The sequence below is a fragment of the Aquarana catesbeiana genome, linkage group LG04, assembly GCF_042186555.1.
Source record: "Aquarana catesbeiana isolate 2022-GZ linkage group LG04, ASM4218655v1, whole genome shotgun sequence".
Classification (NCBI taxonomy): domain Eukaryota; kingdom Metazoa; phylum Chordata; class Amphibia; order Anura; family Ranidae; genus Aquarana; species Aquarana catesbeiana.
This window is the reverse complement of record NC_133327.1, coordinates 143,733,851-143,747,952: the sequence shown is the minus strand read 5'-3', so window position 1 is coordinate 143,747,952 and position 14,102 is coordinate 143,733,851. Positions and strand designations below refer to the sequence as shown.

At 39.2% G+C, this 14,102-nt stretch overlaps 1 protein-coding gene across 1 annotated transcript in view; it reads left to right on the top strand.

Annotated features, from left to right (window-relative positions):
- FAM168B (family with sequence similarity 168 member B) overlaps positions 1-13,594 on the top strand; it is a 38,419-nt gene extending 24,825 nt beyond the window's left edge. The window contains exons 3-7 of the mRNA XM_073625826.1: positions 2,361-2,441; positions 7,106-7,248; positions 7,862-8,039; positions 8,356-8,481; positions 10,018-13,594. Of these exons, the coding sequence (XP_073481927.1) occupies positions 2,361-2,441; positions 7,106-7,248; positions 7,862-8,039; positions 8,356-8,468 (515 nt within the window). The 3' untranslated portion in view covers positions 8,469-8,481; positions 10,018-13,594. The remainder of the gene's footprint in view (positions 1-2,360; positions 2,442-7,105; positions 7,249-7,861; positions 8,040-8,355; positions 8,482-10,017) is intronic.
- Positions 13,595-14,102: the final 508 nt, after the last annotated feature.

Here is a 14,102-nt window from a genome sequence, read left to right as displayed (position 1 = left end):
ACATTTTTGCTATCAGATTCTATTAGAGAACTACCGGAATATGGTTGTCTATATAAATGTTTGCTGACTGAACAACTGATGTACAAATGTATAGAATAAGACTTAGTACATCAGTCTTTATTTTATTGTAATCGCTTGTATTTACAGTATGTGTGTGATATAGATAGATATATATACAATGTGTATGTATATACAGTATGTAAAACCAAATGCCTGCAAGACTTCACCCTATATAAATCTGCCCTTCTAAAATACAATCCATGCCTCCATGCTGCCAAACAAGCCTACTTTGTCTCTCTTATTAATTCCTTGTCATCCAGTCCCCGTCGGCTCTTCTCAACCTTTAACTTTCTGCTTCGTCCACCACCCCCTCTACCCACTAACTCGCTCACTGCCCAAGAGATTGCCAATCACTTCAAAGACAAGATCGATGCAATTCGTGAAGACATCTCCACTGTGCGTACGTCTTCCCCACCCAACATACCTTGCCTAGCAGCACATTCAACACTCTCCTCTTTTGAATTGGCTACTACGGAAGAGGTTACAAAAATTTTCTCGGATGCCCACCTAACCAATTGTCCTTTGGATCCTGTTCCCTCACAACTACTATGGTCACCCTCTTCTATCCTATGCTCCCTCACCCACATCTTCAATCTCTCCCTCTCTAGTGGCATCTTCCCCTCCCCTCTAAAACATGCGCAGATCACTCCCATTCTTAAAAAGCCCTCACTGGACCCTACCGACCTGAACAACTTAAGACCCATCTCATTGCTTCCATTCACCTCTAAACTTCTAGAACGCTTAGTCTACAACCGTCTTAACTCCTACCTCAATGAAAATAACCTTCTTGACCCCTTACAGTCTGGCTTTCGCTCGCAGCACTCCACGGAAACTGCCTTACTAAAACTCACTAACGATTTACTAACTGCTAAAACCAACAGCCAGTACTCCATACTCCTACTACTTGACCTCTCTGCGGCCTTTGATACTGTTGACCACCCGCTCCTTCTCAATAAGCTACATTCCCTTGGCCTCCGAGATTCTGCTCTATCCTGGTTCTCTGCCTATTTATCACAGCGCTCCTTCAGTGTCACCTACAACTCTGTCTCCTCCTCTCCATTGCACCTTTCTGTGGGGGTCCCCCAAGGCTCGGTTCTTGGACCCCTTCTCTTCTCTATCTACACCTCCACCCTCGGTCACTTAATAACTGCCCACGGCTTCCAATACCACTTATACGCTGATGACACTCAAATCTGTCTACTCCTCACCTCACTCCTTCAGTCTCCTCTCGCATTACTAACTTACTAACTGACATATCAGCATGGATGTCCCACCACTTTCTTAAACTAAATCTCTCTAAAACTGAGCTATTAATATTCCCCCCCGCCCGTGCCCCCCTCCATGACTTTTCCATCAAAATCAACAATGCAACCATCAGTCCCTCCCCTCACGCCAGGGTACTAGGTGTAATCCTAGACTCTGACTTGTCATTTCAGCCTCAAATCCAATCGTTGTCAAAAGTTTATAGAAATCACCTCCGTAACATCTCTAAAATTCGCCCCTTTTTAACAAATGAAACCACCAAGCTCCTCATTCACTCCCTTGTTATCTCTCGCCTTGACTATTGCAACTCCCTTCTCATTGGCCTACCTCTCCATAGGCTATCCCCTCTTCAGTCTATCATAAATGCTGCTGCCAGACTTATCCACCTTACCAAACGCTCAGTGTCTGCCAACCCTCTACTCCAGTCCCTACACTGGCTTCCAATCACCCAGCGAATTAAATTCAAAATACTAACCACAACATACAAAGCCATTCACAACTCTGCCCCGAGCTACATCACTAATCTTGTCTCCAAATATCACACAAATCGACCTCCGCTCCTCTCAAGACCTCCTGCTTTCAAGCTCTCTCATCTCCTCCTCCCATGCACGTCTCCAGGATTTCTCCAGAGCCTCTCCCATCCTCTGGAACTCGCTACTTCCATCTATCCGGCTATCCCCTACTCTTGCTACCTTCAGGCGATCCCTGAAAACTCATCTCTTCAGGAAAGCCTATCACGTCTCCAACTAATCTCCTACCACTTCCACCAGCTCATTCCCCACAGTTGCAACCTTTTGTACCACCTGCCCCACTCTATTAGATTGTAAGCTCTTCTGAGCAGGGCCCTCTTAATCCTCTTGTATTATAACTGTATTGTCTCCCTTTTATATTGTAAAGCGCTGCGTAAAATGTTGGCGCTATATAAATCCTTAATAATAATTATATATATAATATATATATATATATATATATATATATATATTTATTATTTTTACACACACAATTTATAAACAAACAACTTTTCTCTTCCTCTTTAGTTGGCTTTCCAATGGGGTATGCTGCAGCTCCTGCCTACTCACCCAATATGTACGCTGGTGCAAATCCTGCCTTCCCATCAGGTAGGTTGTGCTTGTTTTTTTGCCTTGTACATCAATGTAGTTTTGCAGTCAATATAAGTTTAATTGTATAAAATACAAAATTTTCCATACGCACTTTAGGTGTTCAGTCACTAATATTGAATTTGTCATCCGTTTACTGTAAATGGTTGCTCATTTCTTTGGCCATGTGAAGACATTTATATTTTGTATGGGTGCATTTTGTTTAACCACTTGCCAACCAGGCCAATTCTGACATTTTCTCTCCTACATGTAATCCAAATTTTTTTGCTAGAAAATTACATAGAACCCCCAAGCATTATATTAGTTTTTTTTTTTTTTTTTTTAGCAGAGTCCCTAGAGAATACAATGGCGGTCATTGCAACTTTTTATCTCGCACAGTATTTGCGCAGCAATTTTTTTTTTTTTTTTTTCAAACGCACTTTTTGGGGGGGGGGGGAGAGTTTTGTGCTTTTTTTTTTTTTTTTTTTTTTTTTTTTAAAAAAAAAAAAAAAAAAAAGTCTTCTATTTTTTTTTTTTTTTTGCATAATATGAAAGGTGAAGTTACACTAAGTAAATACCCAACAATAACATGTCACACTTCAAAATTGCACGTGCTCGTGGAATGGCGCCAAACTTTGGTACTTCAAAATTTCCATAGGCGACGCTTTTACATTTTTTTTACTGGTTACATGTTTTGAGTTAGAGGAGGTCTAGGGCTAGAATTATTGCTCTCGCTCTAACGTTCGGCGACACCTCACATGTGTGGTTTTAAAAAGTTTTCATATGTGGGCGGGACTCTCGTATGTGTTCGCTTCTGCGTGCGCGCACACGGGGACAGGAGCACTTTAAAAAAAAATTTTTTAATTTTAATTTTTTTAGTTTGACACTTAAACAGGACTGTGGCACAATGGTCCTCTTTACAGTGAGATATGGGGTCAATAAGATCCCACATCTCACCTCCTAGGCGCAATATTTATTTTGTCGCTTAGGAAACCAAATTCAGCTCCAGGCAATTTTAATGGTTTCTGGACTTCTATGTGGTGTGATCACTATGACCCACTCTGTACTATCAAAGTGGCCTGCTGTCATGACTAGCACTGCAGCTGTCACCACTTTCTGTTCATCTCTGCACTTTGCATACTCTGTTTTGTGTGATACAAAGGTGTTTGGATATACAAAGCGGAGATGATTCTGGCGACTAGTCTACCGTTTGCAACTTTTTCTTTTTTTTTTTTTTTTTTGTACATCAGAATCATTCTGTGTGTTTGCTACCAGAATGTTTTTTGCATATGTAGTAGCATGATCATGCTGAATGTGTATTGGTCAAATAGGTTTTGCACTGATCATGTGTAATGTATCTCTGATGAGCTTGAAATGTATAAGGCTGGTCATAGGCAGATTCCACACTGAAAGTAGAGGAGACCTCTGTTCATCCTGAAATCCACTTAACCACTTCAGCCCCGGAAGGATTTACCCCCCTTCTTGACCAAAGCACTTTTTGCGATTCGGCACTGCGTCGCTTTAACTGACAATTGCGCGGTCGTGCGACGTGGCTCCGAAACAAAATTGACATCCTTCTCTTTTTTTTTCCCACAAATAGAGCTTTCTTGGTGGTAAAACACTTTTTTTTTTTTTTTTTTTTTTTTTTTACTTTTTGCTATAATATCCCCAAAAAATATTAAACATTTTTTTCCTCAGTTTAGGCCAATATGTATTCTATTTCTACATATAAAAAAAATCGCAATAAGCATTTGATTTGCGCAAAAGTTATAGCGTTTACAAAATAGGGGATAGTTTTATGGCATTTGTATTAATAACTTTTTTTTTTTAACTAGTGTTGGCGGCGATCAGCGATTTTTTTTTTTTTTTTTTTTTTTTTTTTTTTTTTTTTTTTTTTTTTTTTTTTTTTTTTGTGACTGCGACATTATGGTGGACACATCGTACGTTTGACACATTTTTGGGACCATTGTCATTTATACAGCAATCGGTGCTATAAAAATGCACTGATTCCTGTTTAAATGACGGGGGCGGGGAAGGGTTAAGTATGTCCTAGGGGAGTGATTCTAACTGTCAGGGGGATGGGCAGTGTGTGTCACTGATCTCTGCTCCGATGACAGGGAGCAGAGATCGAGTGACACTGTCACTAGGCAGAACGGGGATATGCTGTTTACAACGGCATCTCCCCGTTCGTCCTCCCCGTGAGGTGATCGCGGGTATGCCCGCGGCGATTGAGTCTGCGCGACCCGACTCATGGAGAACGCGGCAGGCGTGCGCGCCGCCGATGGCAAATTCAAAGTAACGTACGGGTACGTTGCTTTGTGCAGCCATGCAATTCTGCCGACGTATATCTACAGGAGCCGGTCGGGAACCGGTTAAATATTTAACATCTGCTGTAGCCACTTTCTGAGTGTGAAAATTATCCTTTAACCACTTCCATAGTATGTCATATGATGTCCTGGGCTTTGAGTGGGGATATCTGAATGATGCCTGCAGCTCTCGTGTGTGTGTGTGTGTGTGTGTGTGTGTGTGTGTGTCCGTGTCCCCCCCCCCCCCCCCTCTTTTCCTGTGGCCTGCCAGGTTGCGTGCTCAGACAAGGGTCTGGTATGGATTTTTGGGGGGGCCCACGCCTTTTTTTTTTTTTTAATTTTGGCGCAGGTTCCCCTTAAAATCCATACCAGGTCTGTTATGGAATTTAGGGGGACCCCCCCCCCCACAACGTCTTTTTTTTTTTTTTGGTTTGGGGTTCCCCCTGTGGGGGAATCCTATGCCATTTTTATCAATGACCTTTGATGTGCATTGTCGGACCGACAATTCATTAATAGCCGTGAGTAGTTTTAAATGACTTTTTTTTCCTTTTGAAATGTCATTTTGCTGTCAGACTGTTCTAAACACGGGAAACATGCGCCCCTTTACAGGCATACTATAGACACCCCCCAGGTATGAAATTTAAAGGGATATTGCACTTTTATTGTTTCACTTTAAGCTTTATTAAAATCACTGCTCCCGAAAAAACGTCCGTTTTTTTTTTTTTAAACTTTTTTTTTTTGCATTGATCCATGTCCCCTGGGGCAGGACCCGGGTCCCCAAACACTTTTTATGACAATAACTTGCATATAAGCCTTTTAAAATTAGCACTTTTGATTTTTTTCATGTTTGTGTCCCATAGTGTGTCTCTCTCTCTCTCTCTCTCTCTCTCTCTCTCTCTCTCTCTCTCTCTCTCTCTCTCTCTCTCTCTCTCTCGTTCTGCGTGCAGAGGCCCAATATGGGCCTCATTTGGTTTAGTAGGAAAAAGGCATGAATACCTAAAAGCGTGTTTCTAGGCTCCCCCGTGTTTTTTTTTTTTTTTTTTGTTTACAACTGCCTCCATCACTTTGTATTGGCAGGAAAGTTGGGCTTTGTGGTCTACTAAATTCCTGTCACTACTAACAAGCTTGGCAGAGTTGAATTTGATCAACGGCTCATTAAATCGATGGGTTGGCGGGTCTTTTGTTTGTCATTTTTATCCGGCTCGACCAGTTTATGATCACAATGACATGTGTGGCCACCATAAGGCTGATTAGTATTCCCTCCACGATGACTGTTGAAGCCCAAACACATTTGACATATGGATAACAACCACTAGAGGCAGCATTTCTAAATCGTATGAAATACAGTAGTCACGATATGCAACAGCAACTAAAATATACAAATCCAGGGAGGATTTGATTTAAATCACTAGTAAAAAGGCTTGATTTAAATCATAAATTTTTAAAGAACTGTCATCTCTGTCCTGCAGTGGCTCCTCCTCTGACCCGCTGTTGACTCACCGACAGTCCCATTCACTTTAACGGGACAGCTGGTGATGGGGCAGTGACACAACAGGGTGAGGGATATCGCTGCAGCAGGTGAGTGGATGCCCGCTAACAGGCGCTGCCATGATGGATCTGAAATGATAGGGGCTCTTTAAACGTAAGGACTTATTCTTGATTTTAGTTTGTAAATATTAAATAGTCTAACAAAATGAAGGTTTCCTATTTAGAATAATAAGCTGTCAGGTTGGTAAAACAGCAATATCAGAACCGATTCAATCATACAGTTTGTAGTGTACCTAGATTTGCAAAACAATGGGATAAAGTAATATTCCTGACGTTTGTTTTATCTCATGGTTACTGTGAAATTGTGTGAATGTATCAATGCAGAGCTTGGATTCATTGAATGAGTTTACCAAAAATTTAAATATTACAGAATATAACCTCATGCTACATAACTAAGCTCCATTTAATGCAGAATAAACTAAATTAATGTATATTAAATAGAAACCATCTTTAGTTTTTTTTTTTTTTTTTTTTTTTTTCTGAAAGCATTTTATTAAAACACAAAAAGATTTAAATTTTAAAAAAAAAAAACTATTTTATTTAGATCAGTTTATTTTTTATCCACCCTGTACAAATCTCACTGGAAATAATTTCCAGGTAGATATTACAAGAATAACGAATCCCCAAATTGTTTTTCATAGGTTCCTTCTTCATAGTTAATGTAAATTTAGCAAAGATTTTAGATCTTGCCTTTAAATTTGGATGGGATCAATGTTAGAGAACTAAAAATGCAAGCAAAGGTGCATCAGTAATCAAATTGTATGATTTAAACTCATTCTCCTAGCAATTCAGGATCAGAAGTTCTGTGCTAATTGTTCTTGTTTGTTAAAGGATATACAACAGGAACGCCATACAAAGTATCATGTTCTCCCACCAGCGGGGCTGTGCCACCTTATTCTTCTTCCCCAAATCCTTACCAGACTGCAGTATACCCAGTACGAAGTGCCTATCCTCAGCAAAATCCATATGCACAGGTAATTTTTATAAACTTTAAGAAAATTTCTCTACGGGGGGGATAGTTAATGGAAAATCTCAGGGTTTTTTTATGTTTATTGCTGTGATTTGATAATTCTATCATGTAATCGTGAATATTAATGTTTACTATAAAATAGACACATGCTTTGCCCATACTAAACACTGGGATTTGTTGCATATCAGGCTTCTTAAGGGGGTGTATGCTAATCTTCCCTGCAGAACCAAGAAAAATGCTAGGTATGAGGGGACAAGTGACACTCTCAATGCCCCCCACATTTCAGCTTTTTGTGTCTGTCGTCAGGCCCCAACCCTGTCGCACAGAAGACGTCTGACGAGGCCTATGCAGATCTGGACTTAATCATGCCAAGCTGTTTCAGGATAGGTTGGCTTTTACCTGCAGCTATGTAGTGCTAGAGCCTGCCTTTGCGCATATATATATATTTTTTTTTTTGAAAGACCCTTTGCACAATAGATATCTTGGCAGGTCTAGAAAGATTTGAGAACTCCAGGTGAATTTACAATTAGATAAAAAATGTTTCTTCATGTAGTCAGCTTTTCTCCTTTTGAAAATGGTTTGCATCTAAGGTTTGTCATTTTTGTTTATTTTTACAGCAAGGAACATATTACACACAGCCTCTGTATGCAGCTCCTCCACACGTAATCCATCACACCACTGTTGTGCAACCAAATGGAATGCCTGCAACTATGTATCCTGCACCCCTCCCCCCTCCTAGAGGTAGTGGGGTGACTATGGGAATGGTAGCTGGGACCACCATGGCGATGTCAGCAGGTACTTTTACATCTTTCCATCCAATCTTGTGTTAACTAAGGCGATGTAACAGCCAAGCATAACCATTTTTATTAGATTGGGGTTTCCTCAGTCTGGTGGTAAAGTAAACTTGTCCAAAAAAAATTGTGCAGGACACTTTTTTCAAACTTGCTGCAATGTGAAAGATTTGAATGATTCCATTGCCGGCAATGAGATGCAACTTGTCACGTGATTTGGAACTGTCAAACTGTCAAATGGCATAACAAATCACACCGCTCTCAACCAGGGCTTATATCTGGATAATGCATTTATTAATAGAAATGTTTTTGTTTTTTAGGTACATTGTTGACCACCCATTCACCCACACCAGTAGCTCCTCATCAAGTCACAATGCCTGCATACCGGGCTCCAGGGACACCAACTTATAGTTATGTCCCACCACAGTGGTGATTAACCAACCAGTGTAAGTGTATGATACTATATATATAATTTTTATGTCATGTTTTTGGAATATGATTGTTATGTACAGTATGTATGTTTTTATTTCTGAATTCAAGTTTCTTGTAACAATTTTGACTAAAAAAGGACCCTTAAAAAACAAACAAAAAAAAAACTCCAGAATTTTACATTTTGAGGGCCAGTTCACACCAGATGCAGTGCAGTGTTTTTTTTTTTTTTGTTTTTGTTTTTTCTGCATTAAAAACAGCAGATTATATGGGTTCCAGTGGCTTAGTTCACACCTGTGTGGTCAGTTCCAGAGTAGAAAAAAAAAATTAGTACATGGCTTTTTTTTTTTTTTTTTTTTTTCCTGCACAGAACTGTACTGGACCACGGAAAAACGCATCAAAAACCTAATACAGCAAAAAAAACAAAATAAAAAAAACCCAGGAAACTTTGGGGGGGATGCATCAAAAACATGCATGTAGAAACACTTCTGGACTGCGTTTCTGTGATGTGAACTGACCCTTAGAGGACTTTTAAGCGGAGCTCCACCCAAAAGGGGAAGGTCTGCTTGTTTGCACCCTCCCCCCTTCTACTGCCACTTTTGGCATTTTTTGACAGGTGCCCTCTCCCACTTCCGGGTAACATTGCAGCGGCAATCTCCTAGCATTTCTGTGAGGAAGGCCTGGAAATGCTAGGAGATTGCCACTGCAATCTTACCCGGAAGAAGGAGCGGGCATCTGTCAAAAAATAGCAAATGTGGCAGTAGAAGGGTGTGAACAAGTAGAGCTTCCTGTTTTGGGTGGAGCTCCACTTTAAAGTCCTCTGGGACACAAACAGGTCCCAGAAGACGACGGGACCATTCAGAAAGCGCAGTGCTGCTTGCACATACACAGCAGGAAACCGGCTGTGAAGGCTTCACTGGTGGTTTCCCTTACAATGCCGGCGCCTGCACCCGAAGTCGATTGACAAATCGGCTCTGGGTGCCAACGTTGTGGGATCCCTGGACAGGTAAGTGTTCTTTTTACATTAATAAAATTAATTTAAAAATGTTTTTCCCAGTCTGGAGCTCTTTAACACTGCTCAAAGGGTAGATGGAAAATGGCTAATCGCCAGTTCTGCCCGTGGCTTCCTTTTATAGCTGATCTTTTCCTCTTTACTGAATTATCATGCCTTGTTCTGCTCTTTGTGGTGGCAGCCATCTTGGTATAGGCAGGGCTTTGCTTCCTTATGTCAGCTGCTTCCCTGATGGCTGACTTATTTGGTTGTACAGTATTTTTTGTTAGAAGTTCATGCTGAGCAGTGAAGTAACATGTGGGCAGTTGAATACATAAACTAGGGGAATGTTAGTTTGGTCTCAGTATGATGTGACTCAACATTAGGTTGTAACACCTCCACCACCCCCCCCCCCCCCCCACTTAATTGTAATTAGTTGCAAATGGAGATATATATATATATATATATATATATATATATATATATATATATATATATATATATATATATATATATATATTTAGATTAACAAACTCTCTTTTTTTATTATTATTTTCTGCAGGTTTAAAGATGGAAGATATGCAAGCAAGAAAGAGGCTTATTAGTTGGTGCTGAAGCATTCCTGCCTCCAGCAAGAAGTTTCTTCCTTCTGAATTCTCTCAACACTTTGCCTAACACTAATTCAGGATTTGAAGATTTCCATTATTGCATATCTTAACATCTTGGGACTCTAGTGGTTGTCTTAATATGAAAATCCTGTTTTGTGGACAGTCTTGCAATTTTTTTTTTTTAGCTAATTCTAATGATAAAAAGGGAGTTATAAAGTCGTTTCAATCCATATCTAGTTGAATGCATGTTAAAACACAAACCGAAGCTTGCTCAGTTATTGCAGTGACATATGCAAAAAAACATCATATGCAAAATCCAAAGGAATAGAGATTTGAAGGCCTTTTTCCCCTTTTGGGAGGCCTTCTGAGCTTGAGGCGAGACTAATCACCCAGTGTGTACTTTGAGTGTTGCTCTACCATTTTTTTGAAGATTGTTGCTAGTTAAATGGTGCCATGTTTTAAAGAGAAATGTAATCTACTACATCCTATAAAATTGTGTATTTCAGAATAATATACCCAGCTTCACACTAGAAATACTACACTTTTTTTTTTTTTTTTTTTTTTTTTGTGTTAAATAGGACTAGCTGACTCATTTTGATGTGACCTGCTAGCTGTATGACTAAGAAGATTTCTTAGTGTTAGGATGCAGTGTGTGGCTTTCAACACTATTGGTCTATATCATTATGGAGTACAATTGCTGCCACACAAAAGTTGGCTGCTTAAACGTGTTTAGTATTGCCTCTGCATTACTTGCAGATAAAAGAGATGACACATTTTTGCATTCCACTAACACAGAGGACCTGCTTCTTATGCTCTCATTTTTTGATTTAAAGATAGAAAAAAAAAACAAACTATGCATCAGGAAATGTGAAGGAAGGTGAAAGGTGGAGTTTGGTTCCCTTTCTGCTCATACGATACAGTAACCACAATTTAATGATTGTTTTATTCATTTTTTTTTTTTTTATGCTCACTTTGTGCAGTTTTGTTTGCATTCCACAGTAAATAAACAAATATGCTGGACATTCCTAATTCTAGTGTGCATAAATGAGTCATTAATGAGCTCTGTTACAGTGATTTGTACATTTAGATTCCAGATCATTACTGCTGAGATTAGGGGGAAACTTTCCAGTTACTAAGTAGTAAAATATTATCTAAATATCGCCAGTTGTGTTTTTTTTTTTGTTTTTTTTTTTTGTTTTGTTTTTTTTTGTTTAAACAAGCATTTCTGTAGCTTCCATTTTTGTGTGGGGTCACATTTGTTTTCAAGGGGACAGATGCACAACATCCACTTTGGTCCTAATATATACATGCTTTCAGCATTGCCTAAAGACAATATTTAGGCAAACTTTTAGAAAGGTGCATTTTATGGATCATCCTTTTAAAGGTTTTCATTTCTTTGTTTAATCTTTGGTATTATCCCTATGTCAGTTCTGTCGGATAGGCTGGCTGTATGAGCACTGACTGGATATTAAATGGCATCTCACATATTCCATGTACCTGTGAGGTTTTCTTAGAATTCTGTGTTCTGGTCAAAGCATGACTTTTTTTTTTTTTTTATCAGGTATCGAGGTTCCCCCTTTACAGCATACAGATGCATACCCCTTTAACATATGTGGGGAATTATAGCACAGTAATATAAAATTCTACCTATTAAATCTGAAATTGTATGTCCACTGCACAATATATTATGGTAAGGAGGGAGAGGTGTGTAAAAATATAGGAGATCTCAAAGGGGTTTTATTATGGGATGGAAATGGTTTTCTTTTATTTTTAAGATTTTTTTTTTTTTTTTTTTTTTTTTTTTCCCCCTGAGCCTTTAGAATGTTTACACCTCCAGGGCATGTGCACATCTTTTTATTCTGCTATCTCTTGTGTGCTCCAATACCCAGCTTATGGCATTATTTGGATCCATCTCTATTGGCCACTGTACAGAGCTTTATGGTCATTTTATTCTGCTGCACCCACCTTCCACCCAGCTAGATACGGCTCTGACTTGGAACTCCTTTTCTTCCACATTTACTAAACTATTGAATGTCACATGTTATACTTGCCATCTTTATTATAAAGCATGTGGTGAGGCAAGTCCAACAAAACAGCAGTTTTAAAATGCTGCCAGAGAATATTCATATGTCATACATTTATTGAAATACTCTCCATTTTGTGGATGGCACACATTGGATCCACATTGCCTCAATTGCTGCAGGATTTGTAGGCTAAAACAAGGGGTGTAAAAAAAAAAACAAAAAAAAAAACAGCTTTTTGCTACATTTTGTATTAAATGTAATGCTTTAAATATCTATTTTAATGTAATTCCTGTGTTACTAGTTATGCTTTGAGAGAATGTCCTGCATCATAATCTATGAAAACTACATATTACATATTGTTGCACAGTTATTCTCTTGTTTAGTGATAAACACCATTTATTGCCATTTTTTGGGTGGAGATTAATTTAAGATACCTGATGGGTGGAATCATCACTGTTGCTAGAGCCCTACTATGGACATGTGTGATCCTTGCTTAATTAGAGTGCCATACACTATGCAATCTAATCGAGCGATCCACTTTAGCTCTTCCAACCATTATAAAGTTGAGTGGATGGTTTAGGTAGGGCTATTCCATAGTTTTGGAAGATCTAAAAGATTAAATGGCGATTGGAAGGTGTTTGGTCAGCTATATTGCTCCTATTGCTGTACTTTTCTGATGTAATAGAATGGCTGACCAACAATTCTCTGTGAACAGCCAGGGTAGAATGAACTATACTTTTTAAAACTTAGCACTAGACAGCAGAACATTACACACCTAAGCAGCCTGTAGCCAATGATATAATACTACCTATGTATGAAATTCACCTCCAAAAGGCTGCCATTTTATTAAAGGAGTAATTTCTGATTTGCACCAGTGGGTTCAGTTATACATTTATTTTCGCAAGGAATCTGATTTTTTTTTTTTTAATATATATTTTGATTATACAAGAAGCACAGTTTATTGCTTGGAATAGCCCTAGGGCAGTGTAGTCTGGTTCCAAATAAGCATACGTTTTAAAAAGACCCAAGAAAAGCAAGTAGCACTTCTGTCAAACCGTAAGTACAAACGGGGTCAGCTCAATATGGTTGATGCAGACTATTTGGCCACCTTGTCAGCAAGCGTGAGAGCATGGAATTACATTGTTCATGGATTTTCTTTTTTCTTTTCTTTTTTTTTTTTTTTTTTTTTTTTTTTTTTTTTTTTTTTTAGCCTTTGAAATTTTTGTTAGAAATGTAAAATTTTCTTTTACGTGCAGTTTTCATACTTTTTTTATATGTAGATTAATGTTGTCTTCCAAAAAAAAAAAAAGTACCATTCTTACATTACACAAGTTCTCCAATAGTCAGTGGATGGTGTATCCATTCTGAGCCAGTTCAATTATTTATACTTTTTGTATAATGTGATTAGATCAGCTCAGATTTAAATTCTTAAAAAGCACGTTTATTGTAACAAGAATTGTTATGTATTAATACTGTTTTGAATAAAGATTGACTTTTGTGTTGCTTATGAGAGTTGAGATTTTGTTTTGAGAACTGCTTTTGTAACTTTAAGGCCAAAGAAGGGCAGCTGCTTTTGAGAATTGGTAGGCTTTCTCTGGCGGTTTTAAACACTGCCTGCACATAGTGGGGGAGATTTACTAAAACTGGTGTGCACAGAATCTGGTGTAGCTGTGCATAGTAATCAATCAGCTTCCAGGTTTCAAGGGCGGGTTCACACGGCTACGACATACGCTCCGACTTTGGGTGCACATGTCGCATGACGAGTGTAATTGATTCCCTATGAGAGCCGTCTTAACCTCCCTGACGGTATTCCCGAGTGTGGCTCAGGGTTAAATTTCAGCACCATTAGCAGTAACCCAGATCCTGGTGCAGTGTTACGTACCTTGTCCGCAGGATCCTGCGATGTCCCCCCGCGCTGTCTGCGTGCTCCGTCCTCTGCCCGAAGCCTCTCTGTGCCAGGCTCCATTCCCTGCGAGCGTCGCAACGCATGGGGGTGGAGCCTGGCAGTAAATTAA